The 21,262-nt window shown below is 39.2% G+C and overlaps 1 protein-coding gene across 4 annotated transcripts in view; it reads right to left on the minus strand.

The window, feature by feature from the left end:
* PAK1 (p21 (RAC1) activated kinase 1) overlaps positions 1 to 21,262 on the minus strand; it is a 161,661-nt gene that overhangs the window by 61,130 nt on the left and 79,269 nt on the right. For 3 of the 4 annotated variants that reach the window (XM_027531450.1, XM_027531449.1, XM_027531448.1), the window contains 2 exons: positions 16,186 to 16,396; positions 1,682 to 1,782 (listed from right to left, as the gene is read on the minus strand). In XM_027531450.1, coding sequence (XP_027387251.1) covers positions 1,682 to 1,782; positions 16,186 to 16,375 — 291 coding nt within the window. In that variant the 5' untranslated portion in view covers positions 16,376 to 16,396. The remainder of the gene's footprint in view (positions 1 to 1,681; positions 1,783 to 16,185; positions 16,397 to 21,262) is intronic. The other variant, XM_027531451.1, reaches the window with a different exon arrangement.

Consider the following 21,262-nt stretch of genomic DNA (forward strand, 5'->3'; position numbering starts at 1 on the left):
CTATAGAGAACAGTATGGAGGTTTAGTTTAAAAAACTAAAAATAGAGCTACCATATGACCCTGCAACCCCACTCCTGGGCATACATCCAAAGAAAAATATGATCTGAATGGATACATGTATTCCAATGTTCATTGCAGCACTGTTTACAATAGCCAAGAAATAGCCAAAAGAAGCAACCTAAATGTCTGACAGAGAAATGGATAAAGAAAATGTGGTATAGACAGACAATGGAATACTACTCGGCCATAAGAAAGAATGAAATAATCTCATTTGCAGCAACATGGATGGACCTACAGATTATTATACTAAGTGAAGTAACTCAGACAGAGAAATATCATATGATACCCCTTATATGCAGAACTTGAAAAGAAACAATACAATTAAACTTACTTACAAAATAGAAACAGACCCACAACCTTAGACAACAAACTTATGGTTACCGAGGGAAAGGATGGGGGGAAGGGATAGTTAGGGAGTTTGGGATCACCACCTACACACTGCTATATTTAAAATAGGTAACCAACAAGACCCTACTGTATAGCACAGGGAGGTCTGCTCAATGTTACATGGCAGTCTGGATGGAAAAGGAGTTTGGGGGAGAATGGATACATGTATATGTATGACTGAGTACCCCTGCTGTCCACCAGAAATTCACAACATTGTTAACTGGCTATCTGTCAGTTCAGTCGCTCAGTCATGTCTGACTCTTTGCAACCCCATGGACTGTATCACACCAGGCTTCCCTGTCCATCATCAATTCCCGGAGCTTGCTCAAACTCATGTCCATCCAGTCGGTGATGCTATCCAACCATCTCATCCTCTGTCATCCTATTCTCCTCCTGCCTTCAATCTTTCCCAGCATCAGCATCTTTTCTAATGAGTCAGCCCTTCGCATCAGATGGCTAAAGTATTGGAGCTTCAGCATCAGTCCTTCCAATGAATATTCAGGATTGATTTCCTTTAGGATTGACTGGTTTGATCTCCCTGCAGTCCAAGGGACTCTCAAGAATCTTCTCCGACACCACAGTTCAAGAGCATCAATTCTTCGGTGTTCAGCCTTCTGTATGGTCCAGCTCTCCCAACTATACATGACTACTGGAAAAAGTATAGCTTTGACTACACAGACCTCTGTTGGCAAAGTAATATCTCTGCTTTTTAATATGCTATCTAGGTTTGTCACAGCTTTCCTTCCAAGGAGCAAAACTCCAATATAAAATAAAAACAATTTTTTAAGTTTTTTTAAAAGAACTAACTTTGATAACTGATAGCAGCTAAAGATGAGTTTAGTCATTCCTTTCTCTGCTCTCAGAGCTTCTCACAGGCCTCTCTTACAAGACATCTTACTGTATCAGTTAACTTCTTGAGATGTTTGCTCCTCAACAGGCTATTCCTCCTTTAAAGCATGAACCTTATCTGATTTGTCTCTGGATCATCAATGCCCACCACAGAGTCCCTGCCAAAAGGCCACTTAACCGAGGTCTATTTAAGGAATGGAGATTTAAAGGCTTCTCTGGTACAATTCTGGAGGTGTAGAAACTGTCCCTCTCAAGAACATGAGAAGATAGTAATAGGGGTCTCAGGAAAAGACAGAGGCATCAGGAAGTCTGGAAAAGATTAAATTTAACAGTGCATAGCCAGAACTCTGAAAGACCAAATGTCTTTCTGTGACCCAAAACTTACTGTAAACTCGCCTGTGACAGCATCAAAACCAACATGAATCGTGTGCTCAAAATCTGAAGGAAGAGAAATCTCTGGCCGTTCCTTCTCCTTCTTTTTATTTGCTGCAAGAGAAACAGGAAAAAGGAGGTAAAAACAAGGATATGACTACATCTTTATTTATTTAGCTCTTTTGTTGAGCTCTAAGCTCTTTTAAAGGCCAAGGACTATGATACAAATTTACCTGTGTATTTACAGAGCCCAAAACCAGACCTAGATTGAAGTAGATGCTCAATTCATGATTAAAGGTTTAATTTTTCATTGAACTAAAGTAAGGCAGGAGCAGACAGAACATTTATCAAAATGTCTTAGTTTTACCACTAATGAGTCTGTTGATCCAGGGCAAGTAACTTCCTTTTTCTGAACCCTGGTTTCCCCATCTGCAAAATGAGAAGACTCAAGTAAATGGTCTCTAAAGAGCCTTCCAACCCAGACATCTTATATTCTATAAGCTTTTAAAACCTGCTTCTACCTTTTGATTCTTGATTATGCATCACTTTAAGGTTCTCCACATTATGGAATTTTAGATTTGGAAATTGTTTCTTAAAATGAGTATCTAATAATTAATCAAGTACACTGATTCAAGTTACTTTTTTCTATTATAATTGATTTACAATATTAGTTTCAGGTGAACCACACTGTAATTCAATATTTCTATAAACTATCCTCCATTTAAAGTTGTTATAAAATATTGGCTATATGCCCTGTACTGTAAAATATATCTCTGTATCTTATGTATTAATTCAAGTTCTTCATATGTAATAATATTCACTGTGGCCTCACAGCAACCTTATCAGTTAAGTACTATCATCCTTACTTTGCAGATAAAGATGCTGAAGCATAGAGACTAAGCTATTCGCCCAAGATCAAACGGTTAGTAACAGCAGCAGTCAGACTCAAATCTAGGCAGTCTGGCCCAGGCTCTAAGTTCTAAACCACTATTCTATGCTGCCTCCCTAGGCTAGGACCTCAAAGAATCATTAGCAGGTGTTCACTAAAGGTCTGCTGATCTGGCACAAAAAGCTTCAATATTTACAGAGTTATTGTGCCCTTGTCATACCCTTGTGTTCCCCCCAAATTCATATATTCTAACTCCCAGTACCTCATAGTATGATCTTATTTGGAAACAGAGCCATTGCAGATATAATTATTTAAAATATGATTAGGTCATGAAGTAGGTTCAGTCCCTAATCCTGTCAATGTCCTTATAAAAAGGGAATATTTGGAGACAAATGCACACAGGAGGAGATAAATGCAGAGATCAGAGCAGTGCTTCTTCAAGCCCAACAAATTTTTCCTCACAGCTCTCAGAAGGAACCAACCCTACGAACACCTTCATCTTGGACTTCCAGCCTCCAAAACTGAAAATTTCTTGTTTAAGCTTCGTGTTTGGGGTAATTTGTTGCAGCAGCACTAGCAAATTAATATAACCCTCTCCCAGCTAAAAAGAATTTCAGGTCTTGGTTATTAGCTAGACCTAGTCCACTGGATGGAGAAGGCACTGGCAACCCACTCCAGTACTCTTGCCTGGTAAATCCCATGGATGCAGGAGCCTGGTAGGCTGCAGTCCATGGGGTCACTAAGAGTTGCACATGACTGAGCAACTTCACTTTCCCTTTTCCCTTTCATGCATTGGAGAAGGAAATGGCAACCCACTCCAGTATTCTTGCCTGGAGGATCCCAGGGACGGAGGAGCCTGGCAGGCTGCAGTCTATGGGGTCTCACAGAGTCAGACACAACTGAAGAGACTTAGCAGCAGCAGCAGCAGCAGCAGTCCATTGGAGCCTCAATGCAATTTTGTAACAAGTAGGATAGTGATACTGGTGCCCATTTGACAGAAGAAACCAGAAGTTTCAAGAAGTTAAGTAGCCTTTCCAAGGTACAGAGCAAGTCAGCAGCAGATCTGGGGCCAGGATTGAGGTCTTCAGGCTCCCAGCCCCAAAGCCTTTGTATTCTGGCACTCCTCAGTCAGTTCAGTTCAGTCACTCAGTCGTGTCCGACACTTTGCGACCCCATGAATTGCAGCACGCCAGGCCTCCCTGTCCATCACCAACTCCCAGAGTTTACCCAAACTCACGTCCATCGAGTCGGTGATGCCATCCAACCATCTCCTCCTCTGTCGTCCCCTTTTCCTCCCGCCCCCAATCCCTCCCAGCATCAGAGTCTTTTCCAATGAGTCAGCTATTCGCATCAGGTGGCCAAAGTACTGGAGTTTCAGCTTCAACATCAGTCCTTCCAAAGAACACCCAGGGCTGATAACCTTTAGAATGGACTGGTTGGATCTCCTTGCAGTCCAAGGGACTCTCAAGAGTCTTCTCCAACCACAATTCAGAAGCATCAATTCTTCGGCGCTCAGCTTTCTTCACAGTCCAACTCTCACATCCATACATGATTACTGGAAAAACCATAGCCTTGACTAGACGGACCTTTGTTGGCCAAGTAATGTCTCTGCTTTTAAATATGTTATCTAGGTTGGTCATAACTTTCCTTCCAAGGAGTAAGCGTCTTTTAATTCATGGCTGCAGTCACCATCTGCAGTGATTTTGGAGCCCAGAAAAATAGTCTGACACTGTTTCCACTGTTTCCCCATCTATTTCCCATGAAGTGATGGGACCGGATGCCATGATCTTCATTTTCTGAATGTTGAGCTTTAAGCCAATTTTTTCACTCTCCTCCTGTCACTCCTACTATATATAAAATAGATAATGAAGACCTACAGCATAGCACAGGGAACTCTACTCAATACTCAATAATGGCCTACATGGGAAAAGAATTCAAAAAAGAGTGGGTATATGTATGTCAGATTCACTTTGCTATATACCTAAAACTCAACACAGCATTGTTAACCAACCCCAATAAAAAAAACTTTTTAATAAAATATTGAGTTGGAACAAATTTTCATTCAGGCTTTCCTCACCATCTTACAGAAAAATGCAAATGAATTTTTGGCCAACCCAATAAAAACTATAATTTCACACACACACACAATTCAATAATAAGAAAACAAACCGATGAACGACATAGGCAAAAGACATGAAGAGACACCTCACTAAAGAAGATATACAGACAGAAAAGATACTCAACATCATATTTCATTAGGGAACTGAAATTAAAACAATAAAAACCCCTACACACCTACTAGAATGCCAAAATCTGAAACTGACAACAGAAAATGTTAACAAGAATATGGAATAACAAGTATTTTCATTCATTAGAACTAGGGGTGCAAAATGGTTCAGTCACTTTGGAAGAAAGGTTGGCAGTTTCTCAAAAAATTAAACATACTCTTACCATACAATCCAGCATTCGTGCTCCTCCGTTATTTACCCAAAGGATCTGATAACTTATTCACACAAAAACTTGCACGTGGATGTCTGCAGCAGCTTTATTCATAACTGCCAAAACTTGGAAGCAACCAAGATGTCCTTCAGTAGATGAATGGATAAACTATGATACATCCAGAAAATGGAATATTTTTCAGCACTAAGAAGAAATGAGCTATCAAGCCATGAAAAGATAATGAGGAACCTTAAATCCACACTACTAGGTGAAAGAAACCAATCTGAAAAGACTACATACTACATGATTCCAACTATCTGACATCTGAAAAGGTAAAACTATGGAGACAGTATAAGGATCAGTGTCGCCAGAGATGAGAGGGGAAGGAAGGATGAGTTACCAGAGCACAGAGAAATTTTGCTGCTGCTGCTGCTGCTAAGTTGCTTCAGTCGTGTCCGACTCTTAACGACCCCATGGACTTCAGCCCACCAGGCTCCTCCGTCCATGGGATTTTCCAGGCAAGAGTACTGGAGTGGGGTGCCATTGCCTTCTCCGAGAGAAATTTTAGGGTGATGAAAATATTTTGCATGATACTATAATATTGTGTGTGTGTATACATATACATATATATATTTATTCAACTCACAGATTTATAACACCAACAGTGAAGTCTCATGTAAAATATGGATGTGAAGCGAATATGATGTGCTGATGTAGGTTCATCTATTGTAACAAATGTACCACCTAAGGACAAGATGTTGATAGTGAGATTAGATGTGCATATGTGGGAGCAGAGTGTTTACAGGAAATCTGTGTACTTTCCACTCAATATTGCTGTGAATCTAAAGCTTCTATAAAAAATAAACTTTTTTATAAAGATTTTGAGAACTCTGCCCTACAGACTTATATCCTCTATCTCCCACTACAGGAAAACCTTGTTTTACTATGCTTGGAGTTATTATACTTCACAGTAACTAAGTACTTTTTACAAATTGACAATTTGTGGCAACCTTGCATTACCAGATGATGATTAACATACTTTAGTGATTAAAGTATTTTTCACTTAAGGTATGTACACTGTTTATTTAAAAATAGATGTTCATTTAATAGACCACAGTACAGTGTAAACGTAACTTTTATATTCACCTAACAGAAGCAGAAGATATTAATAAGAGGTGGCAAGAATACACAGAAGAACGTACAAAACAGATCTTCATGACTCAGATAATCACGATGGTGTGATCACTGACTTAGAGCCAGACATCCTGGAACATAAAGTCAAGTGGGCCTTAGAAAGCATCACTACAAACAAAGCTAGTGGAGGTGATGGAATTCCAGTTGAGCTATTTCAAGTCCTGAAAGATGATGCTGTGAAAGTGCTGCACTCAATATGCCAGCAAATCTGGAAAATTCAGCAGTGGCCACAGGACTGGAAAAGGTCAGTTTTCATTCCAATCCCAAAGAAAGGTAATGCCAAAGAATGCTCAAACTACCACACAATTGCACTCATCTCACATGCTAGTAAAGTAATGTTCAAACTTCTCCAAGCCAGGCTTCAGCAATATGTGAACCGTGAACTTCCAGATGTTCAAGCTCGTTTTAGAAAAGGCAGAGGAACCAGAAATCAAATTGCCAACATCCGCTGGATCATGGAAAAAGCAAGAGAGTTCCAGAAAAACATCTATTTCTGCTTTATTGAGTATGCCAAAGCCCTTGACTGTGTGGATCACAATAAACTGTGGAAAATTCTGAAAGAGATGGGAATACCAGACCACCTGACCTGCCTCTTGAGAAATCTGTATGCAGGTCAGGAAGCAACAGTTCAAACTGGACATGGAACAACAGACTGGTTCCAAATAGGAAAAGGAGTACGTAAAGGCTGTATTTTGTCACCCTGTTTAAACTTATATGCAGAGCACATCATGAGAAACGCTGGACTGGAAGAAACACAAGCTGGAATCAAGATTGCCAGGAGAAATCTCAATAACCTCAGATATGCAGATGACAGCACCCTTATGGCAGAAAGTGAAGAGGAACTCAAAAGCCTCTTGATGAAAGTGAAAGAGGAGAGTGAAAAAGTTGGCTTAAAGCTCAACATTCAGAAAACGAAGATCATGGCATCCAGTCTCATCACTTCATGGGAAATAGATGGGGAAACAATGGAAACAGTGTCAGACTTTATTTTTGGGGGCTCCAAAATCACTGCAGATGGTGACTGCAGCCATGAAATTAAAAGACGCTTACTCCTTGGAAGAAAGTTATGACCAACCTAGATAGCATATTCAAAAGCAGAGACATTACTTTGCCAACAAAGGTCCGTCTAGTCAAGGCTATGGTTTTTCCTGTGGTCATGTATGGATGTGAGAGTTGGACTGTGAAGAAGGCTGAGCGCCGAAGATTTGATGCTTTTGAACTGTGGTGTTGGACTCTTGAGAGTCCCTTGGACTGCAAGGAGATCCAACCAGTCCATTCTGAAGGAGATCAGCTCTGGGATTTCTTTGGAAGGAATGATGCTAAAGCTGAAACTCCAGTACTTTGGCCACCTCATGCGAAGAGTTGACTCATTGGAAAAGACTCTGATGCTGGGAGGGATTGGGGGCAGGAGGAGAAGGGGACGACAGAGGATGAGATGGCTGGATGGCGTCACTGACTCGATGGACATGAGTCTGGGTGAACTCTGGGAGTTGGTGATGGACAGGGAGGCCTGGCGTGCTGCGATTCATGGGGTCGCAAAGAGTCGGACACAACTGAGTGACTGAACTGAACTGGAAATCAGAAAAATTCATGTGACTCCTTTTACTGTGATGCTCACTCTATTGAGGTAGTCAGAACTAAACCCACAGCATCTCCAAGGCATACTTGTACTTATGAAAATACAGTCTTCACCAAATACACTGAACCAGTGGTAATGGTCCACCATTAGCACATAATGTGCTCTTCCACACCTCTTGACTTTGTCTCTAGTTACTCCCTTTGCCTGTAAATCCTGTCTTTTCCTTTCCCTTCTCTTGCCATGCCACCACACAAACCCTTTCCTTTATCCTTGTCAGGTCTCAGCTTAAAGGTCATCTCTTCTGTGAAGTCTTCTCTCATCTCTGCACTGGGGTGTTCACCTTCCCCTCTGTTCCCACATCCATGATAGTTATTGCCTACTTTCAGAGTTTACTTTTCTAAGCAGACTCAGTTCTAAGTGCAGGGATCATGTCCAGCTTATCACGAACCCCAACAGCTAGCAAAATCCAGGTATAAAATAGGTGCTCAGACACTGAGTGAAGAAAGGAACAAATGATCAGACACCTAACTCAACCCGGCAAGGAATCTAAGGAATCTGCCTAAGACATGCAAATTCTCTCCAGGGCAGGATTATATGTTTCATTTTTACCAGCTCTGACCTGAAGTACACAATCCTGTTTTAAAATCCTGTTCTGTGGTAGCTCAACACACTGGCCAAAAGATATTCTGAAGTCCTAATGTCTTCAATAGACCCAACACAACCCTAAAGAAAGGCAGTTTTTGGCCTAGGTGGGAGCTAGGGAAGGAGAGGACAAAAAGGTCTAAAAAATCAAGGCCAGTTTTGCCTCTACTATACCACATAGTCCAGGTTGTCAGCTTTCTCATCTGAAAAATGTGGAAAATGAACTAGATGATCTTAAGTGCCCTTTGAGCTCCTACATTCCAAATGTCTATGAAAACAGAAAGATCAGCACTCTCAAAGCCCTGTAACTACATCTCTTCCTGACACAGCATCCCACAGTTTTAATAGGTACTTCATATATATCATCTCATATAATCACCACAATCCTGAGAATCAATTTTTACTTGGAGACTATGAAACTGAAATATGGACTTCTCTACAGTTATGGAAGTAATTTAAATTTTTAAAAATGTGGCTTCAGAGCCAAGGCCCTTTTCTACTACTTTACCCCCTCTAAACAATTTCAAGCTGCATCAAGAAAACTTCCTGTTATGAAGAGGAGAAATAACATTAAATAAGAGTTAACACATATAAGATACTAGAATATTTTCCTTAATTGTCATAATCCTATGGGATATATTATTACCACTGTCATTTTACAGATGAGGAAACTTAAAAGCAGTTAAATAATTTGCTCAAACTTATACAGCTAGTAAGAGATGAATTTGAACCCAGGTCTGATTCCAAAGGTTCTTCCCTTAGTATCTTAATGAGAACCATTTGCCTACATTCCAACTGCTAGGGTTTAAGCTATTTTTACATTTGGCAATTTTCCTTCCAGAAGCAGATGCTTTGTGAAAGGGAAGGGCTTGCTATGGCCCAAATTAAGCATTCATTTATGACATAAGTCCATCTGTCTTACTCATAGCTAGAATGCACTGGGCATGTTGCAAGGCTTTAGAATTGCTTTCTGTTCCTAAATTTCTCCTGATCTAGTCAGTCAAAAGATTGTAGGGAAGAACACTTTTACATTATTTTTATGTTTTACTTAGATTTTTGTTTTCCAGATATAATATTTTTATATGTTATTTCTATGATATGTTATTAATATGCCATATAATATACCCACCACAGGCACAGAATTTCAAAAGGAACCTTGGTAATAGAAACAAAGAGAGTGGTTCACAGGATGAACAGTCTATAGAAAAGAACCCCTGGGAAATGAAATCACTTAACACTTGAACATATAAAGAATATCTGAGATTAGTAGTTTCAAGAGGCTTATCATTTTGGCCTCAGCTTCAAATATTGAGTACTTGTTCCAGAGATCTAGGCCCATGTCCAGAGCTTAGAGTTCTGCCTCTGACATTACAGAGAACTCTTGAGAACTTCTTGGGAAACCTTTCCTTGGGTCTGCTTAGTCCTAGGGCACAAAATTTTTTAATGTGGCCCCCTCCAAGAGCCCTGTCTAAACCAACTGGAAATACAGCCTACATACAAGAAGAGAAAGGTATTTTCCCAGGACCACTCTTCATTCTTGGAGGAACTTCATAAGAGTTGTTATTTTGTACATCTCAAACAACTTTAAGGTGTTAATCACAGATTTCAAAAGAAAACCATGACAGCAAGCAATAATAGCCACAAAATTACTACCAACTGTTAATAAAGCTTCAGTTTGAATCTTTAGTATTAATAACCCAATCAGGGACTTCCCTGGTGGTCCAGTGGCTAAGACTTTCTGCTCCCAATGCAGAGGCCCCCGGGTCCCATGCCTGGTCAGGGAACTAGATCCTACATGCCACAGCTAAGAGCCAATGAAGAAAAATAAATAAATAAATATTTTAAAAATAATAATAATCCATTCAACAACTCTAATAGGTAAATATTATTATGTACCCATACTACAGGTTGATTTCCCACGTGGCTCAGATGATAAAGTGCCTACCTGCAATGCAGAAGACCCGGGTTTGATCCCTGGGTCAGGAAGATCCCCTGGAGAAGGAAAAGGCAACCCACTCCAGTACTCTTGCCTGGAAAATTCCATGGACGGAGGAGCCTGGTAGGCTACAGTCCATGGGGTCGCAAAGAGTCGGACACGACTGAGCGATTTCACTTACACAGGTTAGATAATTGAGATGAAGAAAGGTAGAGCCAAAGGTCACAAAGTCAGGGATGGTCAATGGTAATAACCTCAAGGGCCTGAACTCCAACATAGCTTCTTCTACAAGCACTGTGTCTTCCCTATATTGCAGACTAAGTGAATATGAATGGATGTCATTAAACGCAAATTTGTTTTAAAATAAGTTAAAAGAACTAAACAAATCAGTTCTACCAAAGGCATTAGTCTGAACATCTATAGGATGGGAGCCTTCAAATAGTACATTGGTGTCTGAGGACTTAGAAAAATTAAAGAGCCAGTCCAGAAATTGAGACAATATTTCAAATGCCAAACTCCATGCAACTATGTATCATATGACCTTGGGCAAGTCCTTGACTCTCTGAGCACAAAAGTATCACAGCTGTAGAGTGGAAAGGTCCCTGGAATCATAGAGAAGAGCTACAATTACACATCAGCCACTCCTAAGTAGACCTTCAGTTCAGTTCAGTTCAGTTCAGTCGCTCAGTCGTGTCTGACTCTTTGCAACCCCATGAATCACAGCACACTAGGCCTCCCTGTCCATCACCAACTCCCGGAGTTCACCCAGACTCACATCCATCGAGCCACCTTGGTTAAGTTATTTAAACTGAGTTACCTCAGTTTGCTGTCTACGAAGTGAAATATTTATCTCCATGAAAAACTGGTATATTTCACAACCATCAAAGCTCCTAATATAAGTGAGCCAAAGAACTGATGGTCTAAAATTGCGGTGCTGGAAAAGACTCTTGAGAATCCCCTGGACAGCAAGGAGATCAAACCAATCAATCCTATAGGAAATCAACCCCAAATATTCATTGAATGGACTGATACTGAAGCTGAAGCTCCAATACTTTGGCCACCTGATGCAAAGAGCTGACTCACTGGAAAAGACCCCAATGATGGAAAAGATTGAAAAGGCAAAAGGAGAAGAGGGCAGCAGAAGATGAGATGTTAGATAGCATCACCAACTCAATGGACATGAATCTGAGCAAACTCTGGAAGACAATGGAGGAGAGTGGAGCCTGGTGTGCTGTAATCCATGGGATTGCAAAGAGTCAGACACAACTGAGCGACTGAATAACAACAAATGTGATGCTTATTACTATTGTGTTAGTACTATTTGTTATTTCTACATTTATTACTATTATTATTTTAAGGATCAACTAAGATAAAGAGAATGCATGTGCTTTATAAAAGCTAAAGAGCTTTATAAACATAAATTATTATTAATAAAGGAAAGTGTCAGAGTAGGGTTTACCCACCCACTCATTAAGACAGAGAAATTATGACTGAGGAAAAAGAACAAATCACCTGATTTCATGAAACCAGATATCACAGACTTACAGAAATAAAGTGCAAAAAGAAGTCTGCAACCCCATCCATCCTAATATTAATATTAACCCTATCTTTGGCTAATTCCATTTGACTTCCTGATAGCATGGGAAATAAGGCTGACATTGCAAAATCCGAAGTTGCAATACAGCTATCCAAGTTCCAGCACAAATCATTGACTTTTTTTTTTAAGATTTATTTTTAAGAAGCCCCTCTCATGGGTTCAGCTGAGCTAATCTGAGCTCAAGGCAGTAAAACACTCCAAACTTGGAGAGATAAACACTGATGTAGTCCAGTTTTAAAATTAACTTAGCTAAACTCTTCCCAAGCTTGGAGAATTCCACTTTGGTTGTGAAAATGCAGCCAGAAAAAAATTCCAAACTAAATGCTGAAGAACTTCTTAGAATAAACCAAAGGCTCCATCCAGATCCTAACCACAGGAACCAGACTTTCCCACATGGAATTCTGCAACTCAGCGCCACCTATCACAGGCCCTCAATTACAGCTTCTCACAATCATTTATGCATCCCTCCAGGCACACACTAAACCCATGGTGGAGGTCAGCATTAGGTAATGAGTACAGACATTCTACCCATTGCTAGCTCAAGTCTCAACCACTAATGCAGCCCACACAGAACTCTTCTTTCTCTTCTCCAAATCCCCTTAGACCCCAAGACTGTGTGCCTGCTCAGTCACTTCAGTTGTCTCCGACTTTTTGCAACCCTATGGACTATAGCCTGCCAGGCTCCTCTATGGAAATTCTGGCTCCAAAAGTATTAGTAGGACCCATGCATCTGTATTTCAAAAAAGAACCATGAATGAGTCAGACGTGCAATCTGGGTTGGGAACAATTAACAGATAGTATTCTGTGATGTGGCAGATACTTAACAAAGATTTAGTTTCACACTCATTCCTTCCACCTTCCAGCTGTTAAGACCTTGATCAATTTACTTTTCTCTAAGCTTTAGCCTCTCCAATCGAAAATGAGTTGTTATAGATACCAAATCAAACAGGAAATGAGGTTTCCCTTTAAAAAAATATTCGTATTTCGGTAGTGTTTTAGTTTAAAAAATGCTTTTACATCCACTACATGAAATGACAATAGCCTACTCATAATATGGGATGACTGGGAATTATAATTATTCCCACCTTACAGTTAAGGATACAGGGATTAAAATCAACAGGTAAAAGGACAAAAAAAAAAAAAAAAATCACAGATTTAATAAATGTTAGAGGTAGGACTCAATTCAGGTTCTCTAAGTTCAATTCTAGCTCATTACTCTGTGTAGCAGGTATAAAGTTTCAAATAATTTACGGAGAGCATACTACTTCAAAGACTGCCAACACTGCTATGTATCCTTCTAGGATTGTTAAGCACAAAGCTGCAGGTCAACAAATGCCTATTGGTTGAATGAAATCAAGCTGAATAAAATTTCCAAACAAAGGGGAAAAACTCATTTATTTCATTTTGATGTATGCATTAATTACAGCCGTCTAATAGGGCTTCCCAGTGGCTCAGACGGTAAAGAATCTGCCTGCAATGCAGGGGACCTGGGTTTGATCCCTGGGTTGGGAAGATCCCTTGGAGGAGGGCATGACAACCCACTCCAGTATTCTGGCCTGGAGAATCTCCATGGACAGAGGAGCCTGGTGGGCGACAGTCCAAAGGGTCACAAAGAGTTGAACATGACTGAGTGACTCAGCACAGCACAGCAAAGTATTAATGCAAAGGAGTAAAACCTATGTGTTTAGGGTATGTATAGAAAATCCAAAATTAGGGAGTGAAAAAGAGGCCACTAGATCATTTCACAAGAACTTCTCATAACGATATGCTTTCTACCTCTATGCTTTGAACTTATAGAAAACTTCTATGCTTTGATCTTGAGCTATGAGTTTTATTTTCAGACCAGATTTGGCCTAGGCTTACTCAACGAGGATTTCTAGAAGAACCTCTGCATCTACAGCTTTATTGCTGATCAAAATACTTCACAATGGCCTAGTTTTGTTTCCCATAATATACAACCTGATCCAACTTCACATTTATATCTCATTTATATAATTATAGGATTTCAAAACTGTAAGAGACTATATTTCAACTTGTTTGATGAATTTTTTATTTTTTATTACTTTTTATTGAATGAAAGATTCTTTAAATTCTATAGCACTTTATGATTTTCAAAGGTTTCACACACATGATTTCATATGTGTTGTTCCATAACAACCCTCTTCCTTCTCCCTACTGGTATCATATTGTGGTCCCTATATCTGTGTGGCTGTAATATTTTAGATGAAGGCACTAAGTTCACAGATAATACCTGACCTAAACCAGGCAGCCAATCTATGAGAGAACCAAGACTATAACAATATCTAGATATCTACCTCCCCATTCAATACATAAGGTCATCCCCTCAGTTCCCAATGATGTCTAAATGGCTCCATCAGCTGTTGTTTTTTTTTAAACAGAGTTTTACTGAGATAAAATCCACATACTATAAAATTCACTCAGAGTATAAAATTCAATGGGTCAATATGTTCACAGACCTGGAGAACCATCCCCACAATCAATTTTAGAACATTCTCTTCACCCAAAAGGAAACCCCTGAGAAACTACTGTATGGCACAGAGAACTCTACTCACTGCTCTGTGGTGGCCTATATGGGAAGGAAACCAAAAAAGAGGGGATATATGTGTATCTTTAGCTGATTCACTTTGTGTACAATAGAAACTAACACAAGACTGTAAAGCAACTATACACCAATAAAAAGTAAAAACAGAAACTCCACACCTCTTAGCCATCACTCCCTAATCCCATTCACCGACTCCTACAACCCTAGACAACACTCTTTTACTTTTTATCTATGAGTTTGCCTGAATAATTCATATAAACAGAATTATATAATATATGGTCCTTTGGGACTGGTTTCTTTCACCAGTTTTCAACGTTCACCCATCTTGTAGTATGGATCGGGGCTTCATTTCTTTGTTACCAAATATTATTTCTTTGTATAGATAGATATATAACATTTTATTTACCCATTCATCCTCAATGAATATTTGAGCTGCTCCTGCTTTTTGGCTATTATTAATAATGCTGCTATAAATATTCATGTACAAGTTATTGTGTTGACATAATTTTTCATTTCTAGGTCATATGGGTAACTCCTTATTTTTTTTTATATAAGTTCCTTATCAGATATATGATTTGGGAGTTTTTCTCCCATTCTGTGGGTTATCTTTTCACTTTCTTGATGAAGCACAAAAATGTTAAATCCCAACCTTTCCTAGACACAGGAAACTAAAAGTCAAAGGAGTTAACTGACATACTTAAGGTTAGAGAGCTATTAAGTGATGAATCCAGGATCTGAACCAGGGCTTCCTAAGTGAGAAGCTCATGATAACTATTTGCAGACAAAACAGCAATTTTTTCAGCATGCCATAAAAACAAAGCCCTACAAACGTGGCTGAGAACTTTACTTCATTTCAACAGCCACTTACATATTTGGGTGGTCAGACCAAAGTCATTTATTCATGTGGACATCCAACCCTCTATTTCACTATCTTATTCATAGGGTATCAGTGACTTCATTAGATACACTGTTAAAGTACTGATTATTCTAAAAGCTTTATTCATAAAGAGGAAATGAGCCCTGGCTGCACTACATGGTTTGTGGGAACTTAGTGCCCCTACCTGGGATTGAACCCAGGCCTCCAATGAAAGTGTCAAGCCTTGACTGCAAGTGTCAAGCCTTAACCACTGGACTGCCAGGGAATCAGAGAATTCCCTAGCATTACTTCTTCTTAGTGAAGTCATGCTAAGGCCTACTTTTTTTACCTCAGCTATTACTTGTCATTCTTACTGATGTTTAATGCTTAAATCTGGGTTTAAATCTAGGACATATGACTAAAGAAGAGGCAATCAAAAAATCTGGAAAGAAGACCTTCCAAATGAAACCAGTTTGGGGAGAAAAAATTTCCAAATGAAGACATTTCAATATTTCTTATATTTTGTGAGGTCATAAACAGTTATGAACTTAAAAAATAAGTAAATTCAGATTGACTAAGATCTAGCAACAGCATAATTATTTTCCTCAAATTTTGCTCAGATATAATTAATAGAGGATAAAAATGGGTCTATTTTCTATTTGACTTCAGTCATGTCAGGAAAAAAGACAAAGAAACTATTTAATGAGAAAAGAGGGGGTTAAAAGAACATTAAGTGAAAGAAGCAACAAATATTTTATTCAGGTTACCAAAAAAAAAAAAAATTAAGTATACAAATGATGAGAAAGAAATGAAATACTATACTTTTATCTCCAGGTAAGATGGCTCGGTAAAATCGGTCCTTTTTTTTCTTTTCCTCTGGGTTTGGTGGCAGAGGTTTGGAACCGTGGTTTAGGGTTCCAGCGTCTTTGCTGCCAGCTCCAATCATAGTGCTGGTATTTCTCATCGGAGGGGCTGGAGGTTTGTCTTGAATGTCTAGGCCGTTATTTGACATCGTCACCACCAGCAGCAGCTACTGGAATCAGAAAGAAGAACATACCTCTTTATTTTTGAGCAAAAGGAAATACATTTTGGAAATTTTAGAAAAATCCAAATTTTACAACCCTTCCTCCAGGACTCACCTCAAGCCCTTCTACTACATTCCATGACTACTGCTGTCTTATTTAGTTCACCATACTCAAAGATGGAATACCTACTCAGTCCTAAGCACTGCTGAAAATTCACAAGGTTCTTGCTTTTCTCTTCATTCTCCTATTCTAAGGCATTCGAAAGTACAAAAAACCACAATGATGTGGTTTAAAAGGCAGAAATTTGGCCTAGCTAAACTGAGTATGAATCCATGTGCTACGGACAGGCTTTAGAGAAATTCCTTAATCACTTGGTTTCCATTTATACATCACATGAAGATTAAATAAAAATGCCAACAGCATTCCACATAGTGAGTTCTCTGCCAAGTCTTAATTTCGTTGCCTTAGAAAAATCATTCCTTCTCTGGTAGGAACCGCATCACTATATCAAAGGTCAGTAATACTGCTGGCTTTGTAAATGGTTTTACTGAAACACTGTCACATCCATTCATTTACATATTTTCTATGGCTTCTTTCATGTTCCAATGGCAAAGCCGAGTAGCTGTAACAGACCTAAAATATTTAGGTTGTTCACAAATCTAAAATATGTGCTATATGGTCCTTTACAGGAAAAGTTTGCTGACCCATGACCTTTATCATCATTTCTCTAGGATCTCCTTCCAGTAAAATTGGACCTTGTTCTAAATGTACGATGATCAACGCATAACCATTTTATACTGTACAGCACTGAATTTATAAGCAATTTCTAATGCTTCTGAGAAATAGAAGGAATAAAATCTACAAGAAAGTGGGAAAAATCCCCATCACATGGAATCAATAGTTTTAATGAAGATAGATATTATTACCTTAAATAGGCTTGACAATAGATATAAATATATCCAGAGTTAATAAAGTTTTTCATTATTCTTCCATACTACAATGGAAATTATATCTTTAACCATGACTATTTAGAATGTATGCTCCTTAGAGTCAAATACAACAGTGCTTTAGAAACTAGTTTCTAATTATTAAAAAAAAAAAAAAGCATAATAATCACCAAGAACTTTTCAGAAATACAAATGTATTTGTTTGACCCCCATAAATTCTGATTTAGTATGGTTGACCATAATTAAGGCCAAAATTTTATAATTTTAAAACTGAGTGATCCCAGTGACTACCAGAATTGAATACCACTGCTTTAGAAGTCAATTACTTCAATGCTATGGACAAAATTGATGAATTAGGGTACTGGAGAAGACTCCTGAGAGTCCTTTGGACTGCAAAGAGATCAAACCAGTCAATCTTGAAGAAAATCAACCCTGAATATTTATCAGAAGGACTGATGCAGAAGCTGAATCTCCAATACTCTGGCCACCTGATGAGAAGAGCCAACTCACTGGCAAAGACCCTGATGCTGGGAAACATTAAGGGCAGGAGGAGAAGGGGCAATAAAGGATGAAATGGTTAGATGACCAACTCGATGGACATGAACCTGAGCAAACCTCAGGAGACAGTGAAGGATAGGGAATCCTCGTGTGCGGCACTCCATGGGGTCGCAAAGATCAGACACAACTTAGCGACTGAACAACAACAAATGGACAAAATCTACAGTAGTCTTTTTAACATTTTCTAATAAATGCAAAGCTAAATGATCCCTCGCATCCATTTTTTCCCCAATCCTTTCTCCACATGTCATCAATGACCTTAAAACACTCACACTCTACTCAAAACCCTTCAGTAACATTCCAAAATAAAAGCTAAAGTTTCTTGGCTTGCTTTTGAAGGCCCTTCCATTATTTAACCCGTTCTACCCATCAGCTTCATTTCCCACCACTACCACTCCCTCTAATTCCCCTTACATTCTAGCCATACCCAACTTCTCTAACTTCTTTAAATATACTGCAGCTTTCACACTTTCATTCCTTTGCACATGCTGTTCCCTCTGCTTAGAATGCCAACTTTCCTATCCTCAAATTCACTCATCCTTCAACTGCTATTTCTTCTAAGAAGCCCTTTTGAAATGTTCTCATCTTCAAGAAGTGAAGGTCCCCTCCTCCGGACCCCCAAGGCAATGGGTATATTTCCAGGTTATCACATTTATTTTTACTATTATAATTATCTTCACCAGAAGCCAGACGATACCCAGAGGTCAGGCACGATTTTGTCACCTTTGCAATCTAGAAGAGTCTAGTATAATATCTGACTCACGGTGGATTCAATAAATATTTTTATTAATCAAAAGTTTGACAGAGATATATACCTTGCCTTAAGGAGTTCAGTACAGATGAAATTTTAAGGTCCTTCACAGTCTGATAATGAACTGCCTCACAAACTAAGTCAACATATCTGAACACAGCTTACAGTCAAATTACACTTCAGAAATCTCTGTTCTCTTGAATTTGTCAAGTAGTCTCTTACCCTCCTCTTGCCCCATCCCACTTCCCACCACCTAATGCTTCTTGTCGATGATTCCTCTCTCTTCTGACTGATGAAAACTTTACTCATCTTTTAAGGCCAAATCAAACTTCATCTATTTATATAATTCATCCTGACCTACCTCTGGCAAACCAACTGCTCCTTACTTCTCTTTTTGAACAAAAGAAATCAAGTAGCAAGGATAATCTTGTTAATCTAGAGCAACTCTCTGGGTGGTCCACTTTTTATCCATTTCTTCCAGTTTTATTTTGCAGATCTGCCTTCATTTTCCCTCCCAAACCCCAACACAAGTCCCTCAGTTCCCCCAAAGAGAATTTCTACCAGCTCAGTTCTCAAGTATACCTTCCCACTGCAGACTGCCAGTTCCAAAATTACACTCCCTGCAGCCACCTGATACCCTCAGCAGGCCCTTCTTTGCCTCTTAAGTCCTTCAGCCAAAAGCTTCATTGAATATCACTCCTTTTTCAGGATCACAACCCAGGAACATGTCAAGAAAGGCTACAATCTTTCTGATAACACTTTTCTTCATTTTTCAGTTCTTCCACTGTGTTTGCTAAAGCTGAAACTCCAATACTTTGGCCACCTGATGCAAAGAGCTGACTCATTTGAAAAGACCCTGATGCTGGGAAAGATTGAGGGCAGGAGGAGAAGGGGGTGAAAGAGGATGAGATGGCTGGATGGCATCACTGACTCGATGGACGTGAGTCTGAGTGAACTCCGGGAGTTGGTGATGGACAGGGAGGCCTGGTGTGCTGCAGTTCACGGGGTCGCAAAGAGTCAGACACAACTGAGCAACTGATGTGAAGTGAAGTGACTGTGTTTGGAAAACTCCTGGTGGTAGATCTCCACTTTCCAAAGTATTCTCAATTATTAAAACCTAAAATCTATTGTTGGAATACAACCTTTGAATCCTTTGTACAGCATTTCAGCCCACGTCATCTAGCCCATACTTGAAAACCTCCAGTGATAAGAAATCTACAGTCTCACAAGTCAGCTTATTCTATCTTCAGTTATCTCATTTAGAGAGTTTTCATTTATATTAAGTTTTTATCTTCTCACACTGAATTGCAATTTGTTTATACATTCACCTCTCCCTACAATTCTCATTCCTGGCAGACTTAAGATTATAAACTCAAGAACAAACTTCAGTCATTTCACAATCCCCAATACCAGTAAAGACTCGGTGAACAAATGAACAAACAAGTGACCAATAAAATAACAACAAATGAACAAATAAACACTACGTGCACCTATTATTCCTAAATCCTATCTCAGGGCCACTCAGAAAGGCCTATTGCATCTTACTCAGACAGAAATTTAGGTACCTGAAATCCTCTCTCAAGTCTCCGCCAAAATCTATTTTCTCAATGCTAAACATTGCCAGTACTTTCAACAATACTCACAGAACACAAGTATGTGCTTTTTTGAACCTTCCCTTTGAACATACTTGGACTTAGTATTTCTATACTACTTTCCAGTTTCTCTGAAGCCCTCCAACCAGTCCCTTCCTGTGGCTTCTCCACAAGTCTTTACTCTCTTTACACTTCATAGATCCACTCACAGGTCATTTTGTTCATCTATACTGCACAATAATCAGAACATTTTAATAATCAGAACATCAGAACCTAGCATAGAAATCATAACCTACACTATGGTAAACTTCGTTTATAGGAAAACAATTCCAAAATTTCAATTCTGAGAGGAAAAAGAATTACACTTGACTCTTGAATATCATGACCAAATATATCATAAATCTTCTAGCAATCTCTGCAGGTCAAAGATTTGGGAAGATGACAAGCCAATGCCTTCTGACAAGCTGCAAGATAAAGCTAAGCTCAAGGCCAACATTAAGAATGAGAGTTCAGATAGCATCACTTATCTATCATAGATGACAGACAGACAGAAAGAAAGACAGAACGACCATGTTTTACCAATGCTCCAGAGCCTCAGAGAGCCTAATAATTCATAAGCAACTAACTATACTGAAGTATTAATTATTAACCAACTGAATGACTCTATAATAAATGCAGGATCACTGTGAGGTTTCAGAAGGGCCACTGGCAGGGTGATAGAGTAAAAAAATGACCAGAGTTAAAATCAGATGAAATTTAAGTCCTGGCTCTGCTCTTCACCAGCTATAGTTCTAATAGAAGCCTCTATACCTATGAGCTACAAACTGTTGTTTCCCTTGAGCAGTCTCAAGACAGATATGGGTCAAGAGGCAACCAAGGAGGGGAAGTGATTTATGTCTGTTTTTCTGTAAAAAGCATATAAAAACATATACATGCATGCTCAATTGTGTCTGACTTTATGACCCCAGGGACTGTAGCCCACCAGGCTCTGCTGTCCATGTAATTTCCCAGACAAGAATACTTAAG

This window comes from Bos indicus x Bos taurus, chromosome 29 (genome assembly GCF_003369695.1).
Source record: "Bos indicus x Bos taurus breed Angus x Brahman F1 hybrid chromosome 29, Bos_hybrid_MaternalHap_v2.0, whole genome shotgun sequence".
Classification (NCBI taxonomy): domain Eukaryota; kingdom Metazoa; phylum Chordata; class Mammalia; order Artiodactyla; family Bovidae; genus Bos; species Bos indicus x Bos taurus.